General features: G+C 33.0%; 2 protein-coding genes across 2 annotated transcripts; both read left to right on the top strand.

Annotated features, from left to right (window-relative positions):
* The first annotated feature begins 1283 nt into the window (after nucleotides 1–1283).
* On the top strand, nucleotides 1284–3145 carry LOC148282496 (larval cuticle protein 1-like). Its single transcript, XM_088224987.1, has 3 exons — nucleotides 1284–1366; nucleotides 1775–1899; nucleotides 2646–3145. The coding sequence occupies exons 1-3, from the start codon at nucleotides 1358–1360 to the stop codon at nucleotides 2848–2850; spliced, it is 339 nt and encodes a 112-aa protein (XP_088081113.1). The 5' UTR covers nucleotides 1284–1357; the 3' UTR covers nucleotides 2851–3145.
* Nucleotides 3146–19665: 16520 nt separating this feature from the next.
* LOC148282495 (larval cuticle protein 1-like) lies at nucleotides 19666–21265 on the top strand. Its single transcript, XM_088224986.1, has 3 exons — nucleotides 19666–19740; nucleotides 20595–20710; nucleotides 20893–21265. Exons 1-3 carry the CDS (start codon nucleotides 19732–19734, stop codon nucleotides 21089–21091), a joined length of 324 nt encoding a protein of 107 aa, XP_088081112.1. The 5' UTR covers nucleotides 19666–19731; the 3' UTR covers nucleotides 21092–21265.
* The last annotated feature ends 3112 nt before the right edge of the window (nucleotides 21266–24377 follow it).

The raw sequence follows: 24377 nt of genomic DNA, 5'->3' as shown, positions 1-24377 counted from the left end.
TAAATTTCAAAATTCTAAATGTCACAAATTGAACGGTTTGGGTAGTTAGGAAGAAATTGCCTTAAGGCAATATGCCCGCCCTTATATGTATATAAATTGTATATGTACATAAAATGTTAAATGAATAAGTAAATAAATAAGCTTTCTTTACAGGCGCATTACATTTATCCATGAATATTATGACATAAAACTTTTTATAAACATTGGCAATTATTGTGGATCTGATAAAGAATGTAGGCAATCCCTAAAAGTAGGCAATGTGCGATGTCTGGTCAAGTCTTATATGTTTAAATCACGTCTGAAGAAACATCTCCTTTCTCTTCCGTAATCTCTCCTCCTTTCCTTTTTCCTCTTTCCTCCTTTTTACTTTTTCCCTTTGAGTAATAGTTTTGATTTAAGGTAATTTATAAACAAATACGTTTATTTCTATTTTTATACATTTTTAACTTTTTAATTATTTTTTTCTTCTATTGAATATGTTCTGTAACTTGAATTATAAAAATAAAACTTTTATTTTATTGGTTGGTTGGAAGAAATTGCCATTTGGCAATAAGCCCGCCAATGTACAAATAACATTATGTACAAAAAGTTAAATAAATAAATAAAAATATATAAAATTAAATCATCGTATACTACCATACAAAAATGCACAGGGATAGGTCGTAAGAATAATGTGCGATGGTTGGTGTGTTGTCCAGTGTTTATTGTTTTGCATGAATCATCACAGATCTTCTGGTTCTCACCAAAATTTTAGTTTTTTATTTAATCTTTTTTGTTATCGTATAAGTGTTTTAATGAATTAGCATATGGTTTAATGATATTTAGAATTTAGTTAGTATTACGATTTTCATATGTTTTGTTTCTACTATTTTAAGATCAAATAAATAAAAAAAATAGAATATGAGCTCACTAATAGATATTGATCAACAATCATCGATTTGAGATGGTCTAGTGGAGGATTGGGTGATTTTCCTGTAAATAATTTCAAATCTATAATCCGTACTTGAATAATTTATGTACGAGAATAACTATAGGTCAGAACTAAGAACTCGAATACAATTGTCTTAATTTATTTATCTAAAAGTATACTCGCAAGGTGTTACGTGCTCATCATAAATACCAACCAGTATGTATGGTACCGAGTGTGATTAATAGTTTATCGATTAGGATTTAAATAAAATAATATTCGAAGATGACCCCGAAAAAGCAAAAAAAGGTCTGATAAAAATGTACATTCTTACAAGGACTGGTTTTTTATATAACCCGTGATAGATTGTATATAAGTAGATGTCAAATTGTTATTTTATCAGTACACGATTATCTTCCGTATAGTGTTGAACAAACTTAACTCTTCACTATGAAACTGGTAAGGATAAGAGATGGATCGATATTTAGTGAAGTGAAAGGACGTACATAGGTATTGGATTCAACGCGCAGTTTCTGGGTGAACTACCATAATAAACATCGCAATTGAAATCAGAGGTTTAATTACGAATGTGTTGTGTACAATGAGTTTGTACCTACATAGATTTTAAAGAAAGCTTTTAGTGTGTTTCATAATTAGTGTACATGTCTTTTCAAATTAATAATTAACGTAGAAAAGTAAACAAGCATATTGTTGTTACAATATACATGTGAAATCGTTATTGTGTATGTGTCATCTACGGTTTTATAAACATCTACAGAAATATCCATATTTCATAATGGAGATTCAGAATACTATTTTAAAGGATAAATATCCACAAGCAATATATATTTTGTATATTTCTTGCAGGCAATCTTCTGTGTCGTGGTAGCAGTGGCCGTCGCTATGGCATCAGCTGGTCCCGTTCCCGGAGAACCCATTAAGATCTTAAAGTCGTCCTTCGACATGGATCCCGCTGGTTCCTACAAGTTTGGGTAAATATAAACTGGCTCATCTTCCATGTACTGCAACGCCACCTAACTTACAAATATGCAACCTACAAAATGCAGTAAAAACAATTACGATTTCAAGCAATTCATGCTCGAGGAACATAAATCATTTTAAGGGCGGTATTAAGAAAATAAGATCCCTATCTAAGAAAATTATTATTTTTATCGATATACCTAGTCAACTCGAATATTATTCTAGTAAAAATTGGAATACTTTCATAAAATGTAACTACCATGAACGTAATTAAAATTGTTTTTTAAAAAATTCAAATTTTGTTTACAAAATTTAAGTTCACTATATCAAAGAACCTCGATAAATCTGATCCATTATTTGGATTCAAAGCTATGAAATCAAATTAAAATGTTCATTTTAAATTTTCCATACTTAGAAAACGGTACAATAATAGGATTGAACTAACATCTAAAAGGGCATCAAAATAAAATTCTATTACAATAATTAGTGTTTTACGGACCTTCAAATATTATTACGTTTAAAATAATTATTAATTAATAATGAATGTGTGCATATAATACATGTAATAATACATATAATACGTTGTTTTTTGTTATGTTGGGCTAATTATTAATTTTTGTAATCAAATATTTTTTTTTTTTATATGTTTTGATATTTCAAATATTATAAAATCTCGTAAAAACATTTCAACACATCTAGAAGACCTCAACAGGAGAAGCAGAATTTTTAATTTTAATTATAATTTTTATTTTGAAAGGTTCGAAACTGAGAACAACATTATCCGCGACGAAGTCGGTGAGCTGAAGGTCGTGAAGAACGAGGAAGGTAAGGACGAGCAGGTGATCGTCATGAAGGGCTCCTACTCCTACTTGGATCCCGAAGGCAAGACCATCACCGTCGTGTTCTACGCTGACGAGACCGGCTTCCACGCCGAGGGAGCACACATCCCCAAGGTCCAATAGGCAATCGGCAACCGCACACCCTTCTTTTCCTCGCCCCTTCCCTAAACTGCCCTATGAAAATGCATATATTATACATTCTCGGGCGCTTTTCTAAATTTTATTAGGAAAACACTCGGCTCTATGATGTACATAAATATTTCCTCTACACTTCCTTTTGTGAAATTTATTTACAAATATTTCATTATTAAGAAAATTTCAAATACTTTGTTTTATGTTATATTATTATTTATTTAAATTTCTTTCTCCTTATTTCTATAATGTTATGTGTACGTAAATAAAAAATATTTAAACGTAATACAAAGATCGCATTTTTTTTAAACAGCTTCAGGTTGAAATTTTGTTACAACGGAGAGCAAAAACATTTTTGAGAAGAAAATATGGATGCCTTGGTATTTACAGGGTTTATGACCTGTCACTGGCCCTTTTAATGGCAACTTTACACCCTGTGTAACATTCACCATTCCGCCTATGTTTAAACACCTACATTTACTCAACTCTTCCATGTGTTTACGTTTTTAAAATAAAAGAACTGAAATCTTTATTGAAGTGAGTGAGATTCATCTTGCTGAATCATTTCACCCACTAGGCAATGCCTGAAATCAATTTCGTTGAAACATATTTTCCTTCTTCGTTGCAACAACTTTAGATTTTAAAAGCTCTTTAGGGAGGAAGTCCAGCTTGGATGCAAATATTTTTATATACTCAAATCATTGTTGAGTTTTAGGTCTACTTAAAAAAGCTCAATAGAGGTAAAGTAATTTATTCATAACAGCAGTACAATAGTTCCTTATACGAGTGTGTATATGATTTATACATAAAATAGGAACGTACTCTTAACTTCGTGATACCAAAAGCCCCGTGTTGTTGGGAGTTAGGACACAACACAATAAAACGTGGAAGCATACATAGTATTTAAAAATACAAAAATAAAAATTATAACAAAAAAAAAAATCCATGTCACTATCTGAAAACAGGTAGCACACGTAAAAATTATGATTAAAAATAAATAGAACTTTCTTGCAACAGTCTCTTCCACTAGACAACATTTTTTTTAAATATAATGTAAAAATAACGTGTAATGTAATAATAACAATAAAAGTACGTTTATAGTTTTATTAACATAATAGAACAGAGATGAAGAACATTTTAGAAAGGGGAATATGTGCAAGCCTTATCTCTCAATTAAAAAACAACGGTTATTTTTAATTAATGAGGTTTTTTTAAGATTATGCATGTACATATCTTATGGTACATATTGATGTTTTTTTTAGTACAAAATTTTGACCAATCTCTTCTTTTTAACCAATCTGTTTTTCGGTTGGCTGCAAGATATTGCTTTTAGCAATAAGTCCACCAAAGTACTTATTCTTTGTACTTTAAGTTTTAAATTAATATAGAAGTCTAGGCATCCACAGGGCTTATGACCTGTCATTGGCTGGTTTAAGTAGCCACTTTACTCACTGTGTAACATTTATCGTTCTGCCTTTATTTAGACATCTATATTCCTTCGATTCTTCAATCTGTTGACGTTTGTAAATTTAAAGAGCTGAATTGATTGATATTTTTTTATTTAATTTTTTTTTTATTTATTCACATTTTTTGCTTACAAACTATTATTAATAATAAAAATAATGTGACCTCACTGGGGTTTCCCGTGCCGTATTATGATTGAACTATTTCACCTACATACCAGGCAACGCAAATGACAGATAATAAGCCCTGTGGATGCCTAGACTTCTATGTTCCTTTTTTAAAAATATTCTTCATCTCTGTTGTATTATGTTATGTTATATTGACAGCTCCCTAGTGGGTTGAATCCAATCCTTGTCTACAAAAGTTTGGACAAACTCAAAATTTTGTAAATAGTTTTATACCACCTTTATTTGTAATTTTTATCAGTGACCGGGTTTCGTCGTGACCGACCTCGTCAGACTGGTGGGAGACTAAACAAATTTCTATGTCATACAGGGTGTTCATTTAACCCTGTCACATCCGAAACCACGATGATCAGTATGAGCAAGAAACATGTTGGTAGATAAAAGTATTTTTTTAGAACTAATAAAATAAAATAAAAAAAAATATCAAAAAAAAAGCAAATGGTTGCTTACTTCTGCAGGGGAGAAACGAGGAGGGGAGAGGGGGAGTCTGATGCGCCGAAATATTTTTTTACATATGCTAATATGTCTTCTTGCCCGTACTGATCATCGTCGTTTCGGATGTGACAGGGTTTAAAGAACACCTGTATACAAGTGCAAGCAGGGGTTGTAAATCATGATCACTGAAAAATAATAATTTTAGATTTTTTTTCCTAAATCTTTACATTGTAGTTTACGTAATTAGTCATGAAGAGTTTGTATTACAATATTGGTAATACAAGACACCGTATGTATTATTATTTTCTCCCGGATATGTTCTTCATTAGTGAGTCGGGGTAAGTTCACAAGCATGGGTCGATATAGGTCGTTCATGACTGCGTCATCCGACGCGCTTTCTGTTTCCGTGCTCAGAGGGCCGGCCATACAAAAATAGCGCGCAAAGACGCGTGCCTTTGTACGCACTTTACGCGTCGAGGTCAAGTATTCCGAAAGATTTAGACTTCGTACACATTCGGAAACATCTGTTTGAAGCTTGAAGAAACACTAGGACAAGAGGAGTTTTAAATTATCGACAGGACAGCGCAGCGGTTCAAATAAGAGTTTATAAAAATTTCTTAAAGTTTCGCGACCTGCTGGGAACTGCCATAGAAATACCCAGCGCCACTGAAAAGGTTAAGAGGATATGCGGTGCCAGATAATTTCGATGAATAGATATTTTAACATTGTTTTCCTGTCACTTTCTCGAAAATGCCTCCCCGATGCTGTGCGAAAAAGACAACTTCATTTCGAACTGATTGTGCCTAACTAAAATCTACAAAATCGACGATTCGTTGTTCCGTTTCCCGCACCCTTAAACTGAACCGACTTTTTTTTTGTTTTTTTTTGGGGAAAGAAAATCAGAATTAAAAAAAATGTTTCGGTATCTTTCCCGTTTTTCAAAATTATTTATCAAATTTGTATTCCGTGTTGCCGAAGACTGCAGATATAACATGGCGCTTTTATGGGGTTTGGATGGCTCTAGCTCCCATAAAAAACTATTTATCACAACACCAAAACGAAAAATCCCGTCGCCAATCGTAAATATCTATAGCGTATAAAAAAAATCATTGCTGTAGTTCTATAATCCAGGGAGAAAATACGGAATACATTTGCATAAAGAAAGGTCAGACCGCGTTTCCTCTCAATAAGCGTAAACGTATAAATAAATGTATATATGTTAACGTAAATGTCAATTGTCTCTATTGACATATAAAATAATATTTTGAATAAAAAATACGACAACGTATAATCAAAAGTGGTTGACAATGTGATAGGCGGACGCCCGGTATTTTAATGACTCTTCAAGAAAATATTTTTTGCTTCTGGTAGGTTATTTTGAGAATTAATTAGCAGAAATCATAAACGGTGCTACTCGTAGGAAGGTGAGCATCTTACGTACCTACCGTTTAATTTTTGGAAAAGAAAATGTTATTAATCGTTTTACAAAGGTGTGATGGAGATAATAGTGAACTTAATTCAATCTACGTATATTAATTTGTAAAGCTGCTTGAAAACTAGGTAGTTTATTTATAATAATAACCTTATAGCGTCGCCCATACGGAGAAAAATCGTTCTATTCTATTACGAATTTAGCTACACATATCAGCAATAAAACGAACCGTTGGTACTTAGGTTGAGAATTGCAAGCGCGAATCGAAACCGTTCATTACACGCTTGTTGTTAAACTAAAATCCAAACCAAAAATTTTGAACTCTTTTGTTCTACACAATAGAGCTTAAAGGCTTTTTTAGAGAATTATTACTCTAAGGGTAGTTTGAATGCTACCACTAGTTGTAGAATGGTAGATACCAGATTATTTAATATAAATTAAGTAAGTAGGCACAGGATTTCCGCTAAAGCACCTCTTCTTGTTAAAAATCATCTCAAGGGCACTTTATCATAAACTTTATTCTTTAACTAAATATATTTGTTATTTTATAGAATTTTTTATTTCAGTAAAATATCAAGAATTGAACAGATTTTTTTTTTTGAAATGATTAAATACAATAATCGAGTGTTAAGGGTTTTACTCATTGTGAGAAAAGTCTAAGGTGATCGTTTTTATTTTATTTTATTATAAAAACCCATGCCTGTAAACGTGTAGAGAATAACAAGGATTGATAATCAATCAATTTAATTAACAAAATTATTACTGTTTAAAGAACAGTAAGGTTTGATTTTTTTTTCGAAACGTCACTTCTCTCTTACAGTTTCGCACTTCTCCTGAGCTGGTATTCTATGCCACAGGGCCTGCGACTGTAAATGAGCGTTCACCGAATTAATTGCGATGGTTATGTAGGTGTACCTTTATCGACTTTTCCTATTTTTTTTATTTTGTTCATTTATGCCCAAAGGGCATTTATAAAAAAACGTACATACTTACGTACTTTAAAATAAAACACGAATAATCATTTGATTTTGATTTACTTATTTAAGTAAATGTACAGAAAAAGGAAGGGAAATTATAAAATATTTAATAAAAAAATGATATAAATTAAGAAGAATGAAAGAAAACCCAAAAAAGAGGTTTGTAAAATTACGTATTATTAATTAATTAAAAATTTGTAAATTAAGACTAAGAAGTCCATTTTATTTTGTTTACACCACTCATCCAACGATAAGAAGTTGTTTTGAACCGAAAAGCAATCTTTACAGGTGTTTATCTCTTTACCGATTTTCAAATTTAGCTGGGGTGTTCATATTGATGGAATCTGCGACAGATTAAGGTACTGGCTTAAGGTGATTTATGAAATTAAAAGCATACTACCTTTCAAAACGTTAAGATACATATATACCTTGCTCATTGAATCCATTATATCTTACGGAGTGAGTGTCTAGGGTCTCATCTTCCGGTCTCATTGTATCACCTCACGGATTATGTTATCCGGATTGTACCGGATAACATAATCCGTGAGGCGAAACATATGGACGAAGGTGTATATTTTAAATTCTGTAATGTCCTGCCGGTAAAAGAACTTTGTGACTACAAATTGATTGTAGATCACTTTGTTGATCCGGAATATAAAAAAAGAGTTTCCCACACTCACAACACTAGATTAAAAACTAAGGGCTCCCTGTCTGTTTCCCGAATTACAAATTACTTCGGAGAGCGAACATTAAATTGCGTTGTTTCAAGATTGTTCAATGATCTCCCACAAACCATCATTAACATGAAAAATCTCCAAATGAAAAAAAAGAACTGAAGAAATATCTTCTAGATACTTTATAGTGCCTGTTTATAAATAAATCTGTAAAATATAAATAAAATAAATGTAATATAAACCTGTCATAAAAAAAATGTGTCCCACCGAAAAGTCTTTAGACTTAGTGGGTAACAAATTATTATATGTATTTTTTAATTATAAAATAAACGCTGCTCTGCAGCACTGAAACTGAAAAAAATCATCAGCAAATAGCCTTAAAAAAAATAAGAGAAAAAAGTGTTCACTTAAACAATTAACTGCCTCTCATTAAAATAGCTAGTTAACCAACTGAGAAATTTACTTCCGAAATACATTTAACATTATGTATTTAACAGTAATTTATGATAGACCTTGTCAAAAACGAAACAAAAGCTGGTGTATACAGAGTTAACTTGTAATTTATTACATTGTTTATCTCTTTTATTATTTTTTATAAATAAGGAGTTAAATTAGGGTAGGAATCTATTAAATCCTTCCTTTATCCATTTCTTAATAGCATTTTTTTTAGAGTACTTAATAATTATCCTATGGACAATGAAAGTAGGTTGTACACTTTAATCGAGGTGTAGACAATCAGTTCTCTTTGACCTGACCGACGACCTATAATTTGTTTATTTAGGATAACTTACATACCGCCATTCTTGTGAAAATCACCTTAAGGGCGCTGTACAATAAGCGTCCCAACACGCCTTGCAGCTAGAAAGCGCACGGACGTTTAAAAATCTAGCTCCCATTCACACAGCACAAAAAAATGAGTAAGAAGTGTTTTTAATTTTTAAATATGTGGAATTTTTCGGTTACTCATCTTTAGCTACAGAGCGCATGGACGGTTTAAAATCTAGACTCTATTCACAGTGAAAGTTTAAGTTAGATATAATATGAAAGCTAACATCACAGAAAGTCTTGCAGCTACAAAGCGCATCGACGTGTGGAATTTCAGCAAAATTAAAATGATTTTAAAGGTTTAAAAAATTATTAAATTATAATACATCGAGCAAAGAACTAGTAAGACTCATTTTAATGTTCACTTTGCAGTTTTACACACTGTGTATCATTTACCGTTGTGCTAATGTTTGGTCATTCATATATCTTAAATTTTTTCATCTACTGATTTTTCTGAAGTAAATGCCTAAACTTCCGTATTCCTTTTCATTTATTTGTTGCTTGAGAAATAAGCAAAAAAAAAAATTTGCACTTACAACGTTGATAATTTTTGTTGTTATTTATTTTATAATACACAAACGTTTGCATACTCAATAAGGTCATAATGTTTTTTTATTTTGATGAAACCAAAATAATAATAAATAGGCAGGTTTTGTGCAAGTTCATGGAAGTTTCGCCCATGGCTCTAAATCTTAATACCAAAGTCACATTACACATTAGTATAAGTACAAACGGGGTCCACGTTCATGGTGCGCGCGGAAAGAGGTGTTGGGGGGTAGAAACTTCCCGTTCTCGCGTCTCACACGCGATGGACCCTTGCCGTTAGTGCTATTTATGCAGCTGTGCATGATCGATATTTCGATTATAAAAGCATGCATTTACGAGTACATTATTGTTTACATGTAAGTACTATAAAAAATATGGTTTTTTTTACGTATTGCGCGGCTGAAAAACAATAATTAATTTATCACGCAAAACAACAGACGAAGGTAGCGGGAGCAAAATTAATAAAAAATAAACCATTTTAAAAATAGGTATGTATGTATACCTAGGACTGAAGGTGTAGCAATGCGGCCTCCGTGGTGTAGTGGTCAAGACGCTTGACTTACAGACAGAAGGTTCCGGGTTCGATTCCCGGTGAGAACACCAACAAAATTAAATGTGATTTTTCTCAAGCCTGGGTGTTCTGTGATGTAATTTACCACTGTAATTGGGCCTCCTGGCCTGTTGTCGTGCAAAAAAAATGCATCTTCATAAATAAATTCTAAATGTGATAAATACTCTACTTGTCAGGGTCTTAACATGTACAATTTCTCATACGAAATAAGGCACTGTTTCGGATTCATTTTCTTTTATTCAAGTGTCAAGCCATTCCTTCCTTTGATTCCGGTGGTCCTTGTTTTGAATCCCAATGTACCTACTCCTCCCTGACGGCGAGTCAAGAAAGCAACGCGTGACAACACAACAATAAAACACGACACAACGAAAACCGTACCGCGAGCGTGACAGCGATTTCGAATCACCAACATACAAGAAAACGTGCAAAGTGACCAGTGCAAACGATAACGGTGTCTTTCTGGACCAGTGCCAAAGGGAGGAAACCGTAAGTCCTTACTCCTTTCATTAATTCCAGGATTGACACTCAAAACCATAACGTCAATTAGTTTACCTAAAATCAAACGTTCCCTGTTTTCTCGATCACGCGTATCGCGAGAGGGCAGTCCTTGTTTACAGTCCCGAGGTCGAAGGTATCGAGCATCCAACAGGCACTATTAAAAAAAAATACAACTAAATAAAATTAAAGCCAAGACAAAAAAAAAAATACTACCTCAAGACAAGATCCGGTATATCTTAGTGATTTTTTAAATCTATAAAGACTTACACCAAAAAAATCCAGGTGTTGTCTCGAGTTTAAAATAGGACATAATCGACATTGGTGCATGCAAGCCATAGTTTGTGCTGTGTTGATCGAGGAACAGCACATTATTATTTCGCAATCGGCGGATTGGAACATTGAATGCCACTTGTTCCAGTTACGATGGTACATCATTAAGCCATTCAGTAAATTAAACATAAATATTGAGTCAAATTTATTTCTACGTTTTTGTAGACTTGAGATTTTTAACATTGACTTCATTTCTCCGTAAGTGTAGTCTCCCTCTCGAGGCCAGCCATCCATGCTACTTTTCTTAGCAAACGATGTTGCACCGATTCGATATGATTTATCCGGCCTACATAGAAGGGAGACCAGATCACGGATACATATTCTAAAAGAGCACGAACAAGTGAGCAATATAGTGTTTTGACCGCGAATATATTATGACTATTACAGTGATTATATTATTCATATATATTGTATTCGTGAATATCGACGTTCCGATTTTTATCTACACTTAACCGGACATTGTCACGCTACCGCATTCTTTCCGTGCGCCATGAACGTAAACTTCGTCAATAGGTGGTATCAATGAAGAAGTTCAGCAGTTTTTTTTTATTTGTTAATAGACTTAAATATTTTAATACTTAGCCAAACATTTTTATTATTATTATGTATCGTATAGGCGCCGTGGCGCCGTTGGTACAACGCTGGTAAGACGGCCAACTGTGAAACGGGCGTCGCGGGTTCGATTTCCGCCAGTTGCAAGAAATAAATCCAAGAAAGATTTATTTCTCAGTTGTTCTGAGTGTTGTGGTGTATTTTTAATTACCTTTTTCCATATCCCCTATATCCCACCTACCCTACATAGAGGCTTAGCGGGTTATTGCTTAAAAAAAAATAATTAAAGTTATCCCTGCTATGATTTTTTAAAGTTTTGTATTTCTGAAATTTACTTACTACGCGTGTGACGTCTCAAGTTCTCCTCCGCTTCTTTTCAGTCAGTTGTGCCTATTGGTCCGTTGACAGTAAACAAACCGGAAATTTTCCACAACTCTTTCATCATCGGTTGATTCATATGAACTAGTGACGTCGTTCAAAGAAGTTTGTTTTTATTGAAATAGATTTTTCGCGTATTTTCAAGAAACTTTTCCGTTCGATTTAATGCTCTTGTTTTTACAGAAAACATTTTTTAACTCCAATTTCCCGTAGGGCTGAAGTTCCTCATCTATCGCTTACACCCGTCGTCAGCGTTGTATAGTGCGCAATGCGCGAGCAATGTTTACTCTCGCGCATTGTCAAATTTACTTTGTCTCGATTTCACAATGCCGATGTCGTAAGGCTAAATATTTAGCGGATGAGCAGTGAATAGCTGGCGGTTAGCAGCGGATAGCGGACAGGCAGTGTCTCTCAGCTCCCGGAGAGCGGGGTCATGCGCTTTATTAGAATATTTAAAGTTTGCCTTGAGATCCAGTTGTAAATCACCGCAGGCGCCTCCAGTATCCATCTGACACTAACTTGACGCCTGATGCACGGTGCGGAACGTTTGGACCGAGTTGTGGTCACAAGACCGCAAGCACCGCGCCGGCGCTGAGGGGTTCAAACGCCCCGTCACTCACTGAAAAGGAACGGGATATACACGCTTGTAAATTGAGTTGATAAATCCCAAATGCCAGACAGTATGTCCACCCAATAAAAAAAAAACTGTTCTATTTATATACTTCTTCATGGAACAGGTGGATTTATCAACTATTCATTCAAAGTAAGAAAAATACGAGAATTTGTTGCGGTAAGATTTTTAAATCTAAAAACCGACAATGTAAAACGAAATATGTCAATTTTTCCATACTCTTTTTCGAACTGGTGTTGTTCAACGATTGGAGAATTTACAAAATAATTGTTCACAAGATGCCGCAACGAAGACGACAATCCATATCATAAAGGACTCACGATTAAGGCTGCTGGGTCGCATCGTTTCGTGTGATGGCGATGAGTTTGTTAAAACCAAACATCAAGTAGACAGAGTGTCATCGGAAAGCGACTGGATTTTATAACAATGTTTCGTTTTTGAAATTATTTTTATCTGTGTATTGTTCATCGTTTCAGGCAAAACTAGGCGGTCAAATTTCATTCGTACAGTTATTTAAAATAAATACATTACATTACAAAGGTAAACTGCAATCTTGTACATCAATTTGGTACTTTGATACTTATCATTCACGTTAAAGTGGGACGTCCAGTGTGTCATTCGCCATTTTATAATAACTGATGGAATCATTGAGAGTTCTTCGCTTAGAAAGTGATGACAAGTTTAAAAGGTTAAGTGAAAAGTTATAGTCAATCTGTTCAGCTGGAAAATGAGGTTAAAGTTGACAAATCTAAGAAATTTATTTTGAATTTTTTCCAACTTCATTACGTGAACATTGTAAAAAGGTGCCCATATTGTTGAATTATATTCTAAGTTACTCCTTACTAAGGCAGTAAACAATGTTTTAAGGGAGTGGATGGAATTAAAATAATTAACAGTTCGAAGCAAATATCCAAAGCATTTCATCGTCCGTTAGTAATCGCATTAATGTGACGAGAAAGTATTATTTTAGCATCGAACAGTATTCCCAAGTCTTTTATTTGTGTAACTCTTACAAGATCAATAAAATTAAAGTTATAGGAAAGAAATATTGCTTTTTTCGTTTCAAGCAAACGTTATGATACTTCACTTGTAAGCATTAAGAAAGTGTCGTTTATCCGATTATGCGAATTTTATTGACAGGCGATGCGATGCGCGATGTTTAGATGCTAGCGTGATGCGTTAGGTTAGATTGTTTAGCTGCAGTTCTAGTAGAGGAGAACAGATCATTTTAAAATACTAATAACATTTTTGTGAATTGTTTAGTTCAAACAATTAATTTATTTTTACAACGAGTAATTAATTGATATTGGAACGAGTAGAACATTGGTTGTTGAAAATGTACAATCGTTTGTGCAGATATCATTTCAACTAGATTATTATCTGATCAGTTAAGTGTCCTCGGATGTATGGATCACATCCTGATTGGTGCTAACTACTGACTGCTGTCTAAAATAATTAATATATTATAGTGCTTCTGCCGATGGGTGAGGGTGGATGACGACTGGCTTTTGGCCGAAACAGAAATTAGCATACTTGTTAATGCATTTTCTGTTAACGACTACTTTACTATCTTGATACTTGTCATTCAATACTTTACTTCGATAGTAAAACTGCTACACATCATGGACATAAATAGTAAAGTGTATAAATAAATACTCCTGACGCTTTTATTGTACAAAAAACTGACATTAATTTTAATAAAACGGGTTAAAAATAAATGCTTCACATTTATTCCAAGGTTTCAAAAACTAATGTAACTACTTCATTTTATTGCATTTTTAGTGGTTTAGTCGTTTAAAAATGAAATGCATTTCGATTGAATGAAGATTTCGTATGAAGTACCTGGCGACTTTATTACCATTATATGGCATTTTTAAAAATTAAAAAATATTAACTAACAGAAATAACAATAAAAATGAAAACGTACAAGTCAATATGTACAGTCAATAATAAAAAATTAAAAAAAACTTTTTTTTTTACATACAAGTTTAGATATGAAATTCGGGATCAGAAGGGGGGTTGTAGGGAGAGCAGTTATGTATCTTTCGGGAGCAGAATCAATTGAAACATAATGAGTATCCTGAAATAAGTTTAAGGAGGAAATATATATACAGAAAAAGGAAGTAATCACTAAGAATTCACGAAAAAAATACGTAAAATATTACAGGCATTTCATTGAAAATAGCAAAGCGGGTTGATCTAATAATAATAAAAAATAATAATTTATTATAGAAATAAAAACCGAGGTATTTTTTTATATTTTTTTAAAATAAATTTATTGCATAAAATTAGAATACACATTTAATAGCAGGGAATCTATATAAAACTAATGAATAGAAAATGAAAACGGAGTGTTCTCTGTTTATGATAGTCTTCATCTAACATGCCTCAGCCAAGCAATCCACAAGTATGTCTTTTATTTCTATAATAAATTATAATGAACTTCCATCAAGAGTTTTCACTTACAAAGTTACATATTTTGGAAAACATTAACGTAATATTGAGTTGCAAAACTAAAACATGACCAAAAGAAGTGTTAAAATTGTAATAAAACAAAGTTTTCATAAATATTGAATATATGTTATGATAAATAAAAATATCAAGTATCATCTATAATCTTGTTAACCTTAATAATAATAAGTTAAGGAATGCTTTCTTTGTTTAGTTTGTTATCGTTTACTTTTTGTGCTGTTACATGTTCACTAATTTGCCATACTTACGATTACTAGTGCTTTGCTCTAAGTATTATTATTGTATTTTCTTTATTTTTATTGTAAACTTTTTAAAATCATTCTTATGTTACTGAAAGTCCACTCGTCGATGCGCTTTGTAGCTGCAAGACTTTTTGTGATGTTAGCTATTATATTATATAAGTCATGTTATGTTAATGTTATCAACTATCAAATATCTAAATTTAGTAAATGAGGTCTAGAACTTCAACCGTCCATGCGCTCAGTAGCTGCAAGACTTGTTGTAACCTTACTTCTATTTTTATAAATTTGTTTTTTATTTCGTTTTTTTTAATCACTTAAACACTTAACTTCATTGTAAAATAAAATAAAATAAAAAAAACGTAAATAGGGGCTAGATTTCTTACTGTCCATGCGTTCTGTAGCTGCAAGATGTGATGTAATATAGCTTCTATATATCATAATTGGAAACGAGGAACTAGAATCCCAAACGTCCATGTGCTTTGTAGCTGCAAGACGTGCTGGGATATATATTTATTGTACAGCGCCCTTGAGGTGATTTTCGCAAAAATAGCGCCATATAAATTATCCAAACATGTATAAATATATATATATCTGGAGCAAAAGAGATAGGGAGGTGGGGATGATTGAAAAATTGTTAAAGTTGTACCACAAAGACGTTTCTTAAAGACACATAATGCGGGTGCATTTTTCACGTTTCCTGTTAAATCATTACATGGTCTTGTAGCCTGAACAGTGAATGAGTTATAATATATATCTCCTTATATTAGCGAAGTGATAGCGCGTGTTCGCATGGCTAACCCAAATTTTCAGACAAATATCTCGACACATTGGGATAGTGAAAAATGCGATTATAAATGTGCGCCGTGGAAATAAACTGACTAAACAATAATTATAACCCACAGACCTATTACAAATAAACACGTTTTAGCATAACCGACCGCACCTCATATTTATATTATAATAATTTTGATTCGTGATGTGCATCGGTGATTAAGTTGTCTTTGATTTGGTGATTATAAGTTTAAATATAATATTTTTAATCCCACCCATTTTAACCCACACACAAACCCACCTCTCTCCTCCCTTAGCCACACCCACTCAACCCTCACTGTGTACATTTTACATAATACATTTTGATAGCTTGTAATTAACCCTGAAGGTGGCAACGTGTTGCCGAAATAAGTTGGTTATTAAATTTATATATATCGTACATAAAAAAAGTAATTTTATTTTAATCAATTGATTAAATGTTTTAATTTTAATCTTCTTTTTCATTTATATTATGCCCTTTTTTACATTTTTTAAATGCTAGTATATCGTTTTGTTTAATACTCTTGGACTATTTACTTAAAGTGTACGCTCCGGTATGGTTCAACAACAAAGAAAAAAAACATCGTGTAAGAATACAGCAAATCATGTTTTTAAATGTTTTTTTTTTCTAGAAAAAAATATTTTCTCTGGACGCTTTTGCAAAGAACGAATATCAAAATATGATCCTGTCACTCATGAAAATATTTTTTTTTGGGCATACTGAAAATTTACTTTTAGCAATGCTTTCGGGTACCAGAAAACACATACGGGAGCTTGGCTCGAGAAGAATCATCGAGAATCGAAAAAAGTGCTATTAATACTACTCTCACTGCCTTCACCTTCCATGGAATCATTTCTCTACAATACCGCAGAGTGTGTGCGGACCAACTACTGCTTTACAAAATTATGACAGGAATGGTTGACTGTACAGAGCTGCTTGGTTTAATATCAATACATGTGCCAGCCAGGATTTGTAGACGGTACCACCTGTTTCATGTACCAATGAGTAAAACATCGTATGTTAAAAATGCTTTTTTTCGTAGGACTTTTTCAATGTACAATACAAAATTTAAAAATATGGATTACACAAACATCACTCTGTCAGATTTAAAATTTACACTAAAAATGTATTATGTAACTTAGTTGACATTATAATAATAAATATGTACATCTCCCCTCCCCTCCTTATCCTCTCTTCAAGCATTTTTGTCCTTATCCCGTCCAATTTACAGTAACTTAATGTTCTTAAAATTAATATTTAAAAAATCTTTGATTATTGAGTACATGAAAATAACATTTTGATATGTATAAATTGTATGTATTTATTTGATATGCAATATATTTTCTTTACTAACTTTGTATACTATGTGGAAATCTGTTATTAGTTCTGAGTTTATACACTTTATCTGTTTGTTTACTAAAAATATGTATGTAGAACTGTTGATTTCCCTAATAAAATAAAAAAATAAAATACAGTTAGAATATTTTGATAACCGAAGCCTAATTTTCAAACTACATACCATATCGTTATATTTATTTGGGTCAAATCCCAAGTAACATCATATTTATCGAAAGTAAAATATCACGTGGCGTTTTGGAAAAAACTTGAATAAATCAAACACCTTTTCAAACTCTTACCTACATCCCTTGTCACTCACCCGGCGCGGCGTAGAACGCTATGTAAATATGGTGACAGGAGTTTCGATAACAGTAACTTATCATTCTTGGAAAAGAGCAAAATATGGTGTTACACGGACCAAAATAACGTCATGAACCATTGCCGTTATTTGCGTGTAAGAAACAGGAAAATCTTATTATGTAGGAAAATCTGAAAATTTCATGGTTTTTATAATTATAAAAAAAAATATATGATTGTATGTTTCAAAAATTTTAATAAATTTTTTTTCTGAGACAATTGTTGTTTTTTTATTTGTATAGTTAGTTTTATTTTTATATAAGAGCGAAATTTGATATTTTATGACTGAAAATTTTATTGAAAACTAAAACTTAAGTTAAACTAAGTTTAAACTTCAAACCTCGGTTGACGGCCAAAAGTAGTACGGAATATTATTAAAAATATATTTTACGTTCTATGTGATCCAAAATGCAACTTTTTGTACCCCCTTCTCTTTGATTACAAAAAAAATATTTAATACATCAATCCATCCATTCTAATGTACATCCTAATCTCAATATAAGTCTAATTGAATGTCCTCCTTTACGTTTAGGCCATAATTTCATGTTTTGTTTACGTCTAATTTAGACGGTAATAATATTATATTGTCACATAACTTTGCACTTTCTTTTTTTTTCTCTTTTTTTTCTTCTCTTTCTCTTTTTTAAAACTGCTATTTTCTGTAATTTACCTTTCTTTTATATACGTAAAAAATTATATTTGTTACAGATGTAAGATTTGCTTGAGGTCCTGGGTTTCGATTCCTGGCAGAGTGATTTGAAATATTGGTTTTATATGTGATTGTGAACAACTGATGTTTCGATTTCGGTCGGTTTCTGACGAATTTAATTTCGGCCGCGGTTTAGGTTTCGGTTTAAAATTGGCCGATACTAGAACAGAAGCTGAAATTCGGTTTTGGCTGAAAATCTAGATTCGGTCACTTATACGTGGTATTACAGTGAAATATTTCAATCTTCTGGCGTCTGAAGTTTAAAACTGATCACATGCAACTAAAATTATCAAGATACCAGTAGCGAACGGTGATTTTATTTACAGGTAAGCAACAAAAAATATCATTTATTTGTAACTACATAGTAGGTACATAATACATATATACCATAAATTGTATATGCCATAAATTGCAATTTTTTTCTGTGGTTCTGTGTGATACAACAACTCTCATCTATGAACTCAAACGACTTAACTATATGATAAATTATATTGTGTAGCTATATTATCTATTAATTTAACACATAACTTTAAAAAAGCTTGTAATTCAGTTATTATGAGGTATTCCCATTACGATTGAAATGTCAACTGACTGATTTGTTCTAGAAATGAATAATGCCAAAAACGGCCGCGTCGAGCGCCACATGTGTTGCGAGTCATATGTCAAAAGTATCATCTTAAAAGAAAATAGTGCTTATGAAAAAAAATATGGAAATACTGTTTTCCAAATCGAGAATCTTTAAAGAATTTGTGTAATCTGCATGTTTACTCTAGGAGAAAAATCCCGCTACAAGGTTTAATATGTTAAAAATACAGTACACTTATTTGTATAAAGGCTTGGCTTATTGCTGTCCTGAACCCGCTTTATCAATAGTTTTATTTATATTTGGAAAATGTACAAACGGTGGCAATGATTTATAAGAAATAGTTTGTTTTTCTGTAAATAAAGTCACAGTAAAACATTATTATGAATAGTCAAATAAAATGGTAAGCTGCGCATAATCGCTTCTATACACGATTCGCCTCTGCAAGATACGTAGCAGTTGCAATGTTAATGTGCCCTATGTACCACTGAGTGTGGATAGGGAAATTTCGATGAAGCATTATTTAAGTAAAAAATAAAATAAATGTTCAATAAAATTTTTCGCTAAATGAAAACTGTATTTTTATTTTTATTTAGCATTTCTCATATATATCAAATGTCGATTTAACAAACAATGCCACAGTTGATGGTCCAGTCGCCTAGGTAAGCGATGAATATTGAATTTTGTGCAAATGTCAAAGCAGGTGAGAAAGAAACAAAAAAATACGCAGGATGAGTCGAGAAGGCGGAATACTTGTTTTCAGACGATTTTAGATTTGTATAAAAGAGGAGTTTACCGCCATTGCAGCATCAGTATCTACTTTGGCGTCTGTACAGAACAGCAGAACACAAGCACCATCAACATGAGAGTGGTAAGTCATCGTAATCGGGAGTCGGGGACCGAGTCCTCTGCTCTAGGCCTCGGGCCCCTGGCCCCTGGCCCCACCGACTCGACGCGCGACGTCGCCGTCGTTTTCTAATATCGCCTATGGACATTGCGTACCTATACTCGTATTAACATTCTTATCAACCGATAAATAATTTGTTTTTCTTTCTTTCTAAATTTACTATTTGATTTTTTAAGCCGATTCGTTTCATTAACATTTAAAAAAAAAAATATTTTTTGCATCACAGGTTATGGTAATATTAGTAACCCAAGTAAATAATACTTAAAACATACGAATTGTCGGAATATTTTTATTTTATTTTTTATTTTACATTTTAGCTATTAGCTTTTTTTTAAAGTAAAGTAAATGTAATTTATGAACAAATATTAATCAAGACTTTCGATTTGTCGATGATAAGACAATAATTAATACAACCTAGCTGCAACGGCATTAGTGGTTGCAATATGTGAGATTATCGGAAGATTTTAATCTAAACTTTTTAAATTATTTATTTTCGCGAAGTGGACTTTCAATTTGTCGATTAGACAAGAATGCAATTTACACCGCCTAGCAGCAATGGCGTTAGTGGTTGCGAAATGTAAGATTATCAGAATTATCTCAATCTAAGGCTAGTTAATTATAATTTTAAAAATCATATACGCATTTTTTTCCTTAATATATCAGATAAACCAAATAAATTATAAATCTGTAATTTCCTTCATTTTGCAACAACGTGTTCGATGAAAAGCACGTACAAAAGCATAAAACTGAATGAAAATGCATTTCTTCCAATACAAACAATGTTAAATTGAATATTAATGATGTGAAAATTCTTCCAGGCATTTTTCTTCCTTATCGCTGTGGGCGTAGCCCTCGCTGCCCCCGCTGAAAAGGAGCCCATTAAAATCCTCCGTTCCTCATTCGACCAGGACCCCGCGGGACCCTACCAGTTTGGGTGAGTTGCAATATAACCCATTAAGGAAAATTAGTTCATTTTCCAATTGCTAGACAGTTACACATCTTATTAAAAACAGAATTTTCCGTAATATTGATCCCAGAAATATTTTAAAATAAAATAAAACGATTAAAGGTAAAATTGCAAAATAAATAATAACGTTTTTCTTTGTTTCTGTTTAGATTCGAAACTGAGAACGAGATCGTCCGCGATGAGACCGGAGAGTTAAAGGAGATCAAGAACGAGGAAGGCAAACCGGAGCAGGTCATCGTAGTCAAGGGCTCGTACTCCTACAAGGACCCTCTGGGCACCCCTATCACCGTGACTTTCTACGCCGACGAGACAGGCTTCCACGCTTCCGGCGCCCACATTCCCCAGTAAACCGTCTGCGCCCCGGCCCTACTTGTGAAGTGGGGCCCCTCACACACTGCCATAATCCATTTGATTATGAAGCTTTGCCTTCATTTCGAACAGCGCCTGTTTGTTTCAGATGGATTCAGAGATTTTGTATATTACCGATAGATATTATTTAATAAATAAATAGTCAATTATAAACCCCGATTTTTTAGTTATTCTGGTATTCAACAGAAACCTATTTCCTATAATTGCGTGAAAAATGAAATTCAATTTATGGCGCTGTCTCTCCATTGAATAGAGGTATTTGAATTGAAAAGTTGTTGACCATCACTCTTATGTATGTAAAATAATTCCAATTAGTATTATGACACACAAAAATATCAGAAACACACGATATAACTTGAAATCAAATGATTCACCTGCAGTGTAAAAAAATCTCACAAATATCGCTAAAACATATTATTTACTTAACTATTGATTTTAGAAATAATGAATGAAATCACCATTTACATTATTGGTGAAAACCAATACTTACCCGTGTTACACAGTGCTGGAGTGTGAATAAATCTTATTCTAAAATATACAACATTACGTTTTTTGAAATTGGATCACTTTCTCAACTATTATATTAAGTATTCAAGAATACCTAGATTGATTTTCAACATTAAACGTACGCATTTCTCCTTTTCATAAAAAAATTGCGCTATTTCATTTAATATACTAAACCGGTTGTGGTCCTGTGGTAGTGTTGCGGATTTACGAACCAAAGATTCCAGGTTCAAACTCCACCATACTGCTCGTTTCCCATTTTTCCAGCTCAAGTTATTTACGGCTTCAAAGAAATGGCAAAAAAACAATTTTGGCTAAATAATAACTCAAGTATTTTTCTTTTAATATAAGAAAAATTAATGACAATACTCACTACAGACAGGTTGACGCCAATATTAAACCTATTATAAAACTCTCTCTTTATATTTAATTAATACATAATAACATGGACTGGAGAAACGATTACATAGCGTTATCTAGAACGCTATTTAGTACATAAGAAAAGTCCATTAAATTCATTATAATCTTTGCTTGTGTGTGTGACAGAACGTTTTCAAATAAAATATTCTAGTGTGCCTACTATCGAAATAGTCACACGATTAACAAAGGTTAATTAAACATTCAAACCCACTGAATGTAGAGGTGAGATGAACCATGTTTCAAATATAAAATAAATCAATTATCATCATCATCATTCTGTGTCCGCTCCCTAGTCGGATCATATGGTGTCTACGAAGATTCTCCAAGCATCTCTATCGGCTGCCAGCTCCTGTGCGTCATCCCAAGTCAGGTTCGCGTCCCGTTGTTCTGACATGAACAGCCGAGGAAGTGTTTTATTTATTTTACATTTATTGGAAGTTCGCTCACCTTTAGCTCAATCACAATAATTATCGACGTGCTTAAAAACATGCTAAGCATTTGAGCGATCACAATGAACAATAATGAACATGCTTAAGTTATCGCAGTCATAAGTCAACGCGTGTGTAATCTCTAAGTCAACGCTCGTGTCGGTTTATTTTTTGTTTTCCTCGTAAGTAATTACAGTTCATTGGCAAAAGCATTATGAATAAAGAGAGGGAGTTACTGACCACTGTCAAAAGATGAAAAGCTTCATACTTTGATCACATATTCCGCAGTAAGAAATATGCCCTTTTTCAACTTATGAAAGGAAAGATGAAGGGCAGGCGGGGTATGGGACGCAAAAGAGCATCATGTATTAGAAATCTCAGACAGTGGTTTGGTGTGCCGGACGCAGCAGCGCTTGTTAGACTGGCCCAGTAGCTCAATCACAAATACCTATCTACGTGCTTAAAACATGCTAAGCGATCACAATGAACGATAATGAACATGCTTGAGTTATCACAGTCATAAGTCAACGCGTGTGCAATCTCTAAGTCAAAGCTCGTGTCGGTTTATTTTTTTTTTCCTCGTAAGTAATTACAGTTCATTGGCAAAAAATCGGCATTTACTATAAAAAATAATACACTATATTGCATTTGCAAAAAAGTAAGGAGTATCTGATAAAAAAGTGAAAATTAAATTACAGTTACTATGGCGACTGCTTTTCTTGACACTTGGCTTGCCAACCGCAGTATAAATTCAATAAATACCTTGATAAATAATAAATAAATAAAAATAGCGGTTTTGGAATAATTTCAAATTCAAATATGTTATTGCTCAACAGGATTATACATCGCGAAACGTAAATATTTTGGCATTTAATATTAGGGTTTCACGGATGTTCTATTGTGATCGCGATTACGTTAAACACTCATGGTTAGAAATTGTTATCACGTCGCTTATTATCACCTCGATAGTTATTTGTGATTGAGATTAACAGATGTTTTTTAACGTGCGGTAAACATTAGAGCATTCAATTTTACGACAGTGTTTTTTAAAAATTTATGAAAAAAAGTTGTAAAAATGATTGTAATAAATCGAACTGCTTTATACAACGTCACTGGTTCGTACGAACCAACCAATGATAGAGTGTTGTAATATATTTCCGGTTTAAGGGAAGCCAATTCACCAACTGGCAGAACTCATCATCATCATCATTCCCTTTCTGCTCCTAATAATGCATAGGGCACCGCGTTGGTAAATCAATCGCAGTGTATCTTGATCATTTTTGTAACATGAAGGTAAAATGATGAGTCATATGCTTCAGATGCCAGTCCAGGGAATATGAAATATTCTAGGGTAAAAACATATTTTTTGAATATATATTTCATTTCAACCATGTCGGGAATCGAACCCGAGACCTATTGCATGGTAAGCAAATGCGCTGATCACTACCCCACGAAGCCGACAATCATCGCGGAGTAATTTAAAAATTACAAAAATCAAAACGCTGACAAAGCTATATATAAGATACGGTAGTGTCTAACAGAAGGTTAAGAAATATATGTAAAAAAACTTATAAATGTAATATAACTATGTACGTTGTTATTATAAGAGCATACATAAGAATATGTTTATATGTGCCCAATTTGAAGATTTAAAATGAAAATAATAAATCTATACATATAAAAGGCAATGTTCGAATGGTTGTCCTCGATGGACTCAATAACTACCGGACCGATTTACGTGTGGTTTTCAGATAAATGTACATCTTTGCCGCGAGAAGATTTAAAGCTCATCAAATCTTCAATTTATTAAGAACAAAAAAGTTAGGAGCGTAAATGTTTTTTTTATTCATCACCAGGGTTGCATTCGCCGAGAATGCGCGTACAAAAAAATTTGATGGATGTTATTTTTTTCC

Source organism: Micrasema longulum, unplaced genomic scaffold (genome assembly GCF_059751315.1).
Source record: "Micrasema longulum isolate JH-2025_06_02 unplaced genomic scaffold, ASM5975131v1 h1tg000322l, whole genome shotgun sequence".
Lineage (NCBI taxonomy): Eukaryota > Metazoa > Arthropoda > Insecta > Trichoptera > Brachycentridae > Micrasema > Micrasema longulum.
The sequence above is the reverse complement of the archived record's forward strand: the minus strand, read 5'-3'. Positions and strand labels throughout refer to the sequence as shown.

Excerpts from the sequence above, each read along its gene's own strand:
- LOC148282496 (XM_088224987.1), top strand. Across the intron at positions 1,900-2,645 it reads GCTGGTTCCTACAAGTTTGG|GTTCGAAACTGAGAACAACA; the intron begins GTAAATATAAAC and ends TTATTTTGAAAG.
- LOC148282495 (XM_088224986.1), top strand. Across the intron at positions 20,711-20,892 it reads GCGGGACCCTACCAGTTTGG|ATTCGAAACTGAGAACGAGA; the intron begins GTGAGTTGCAAT and ends GTTTCTGTTTAG.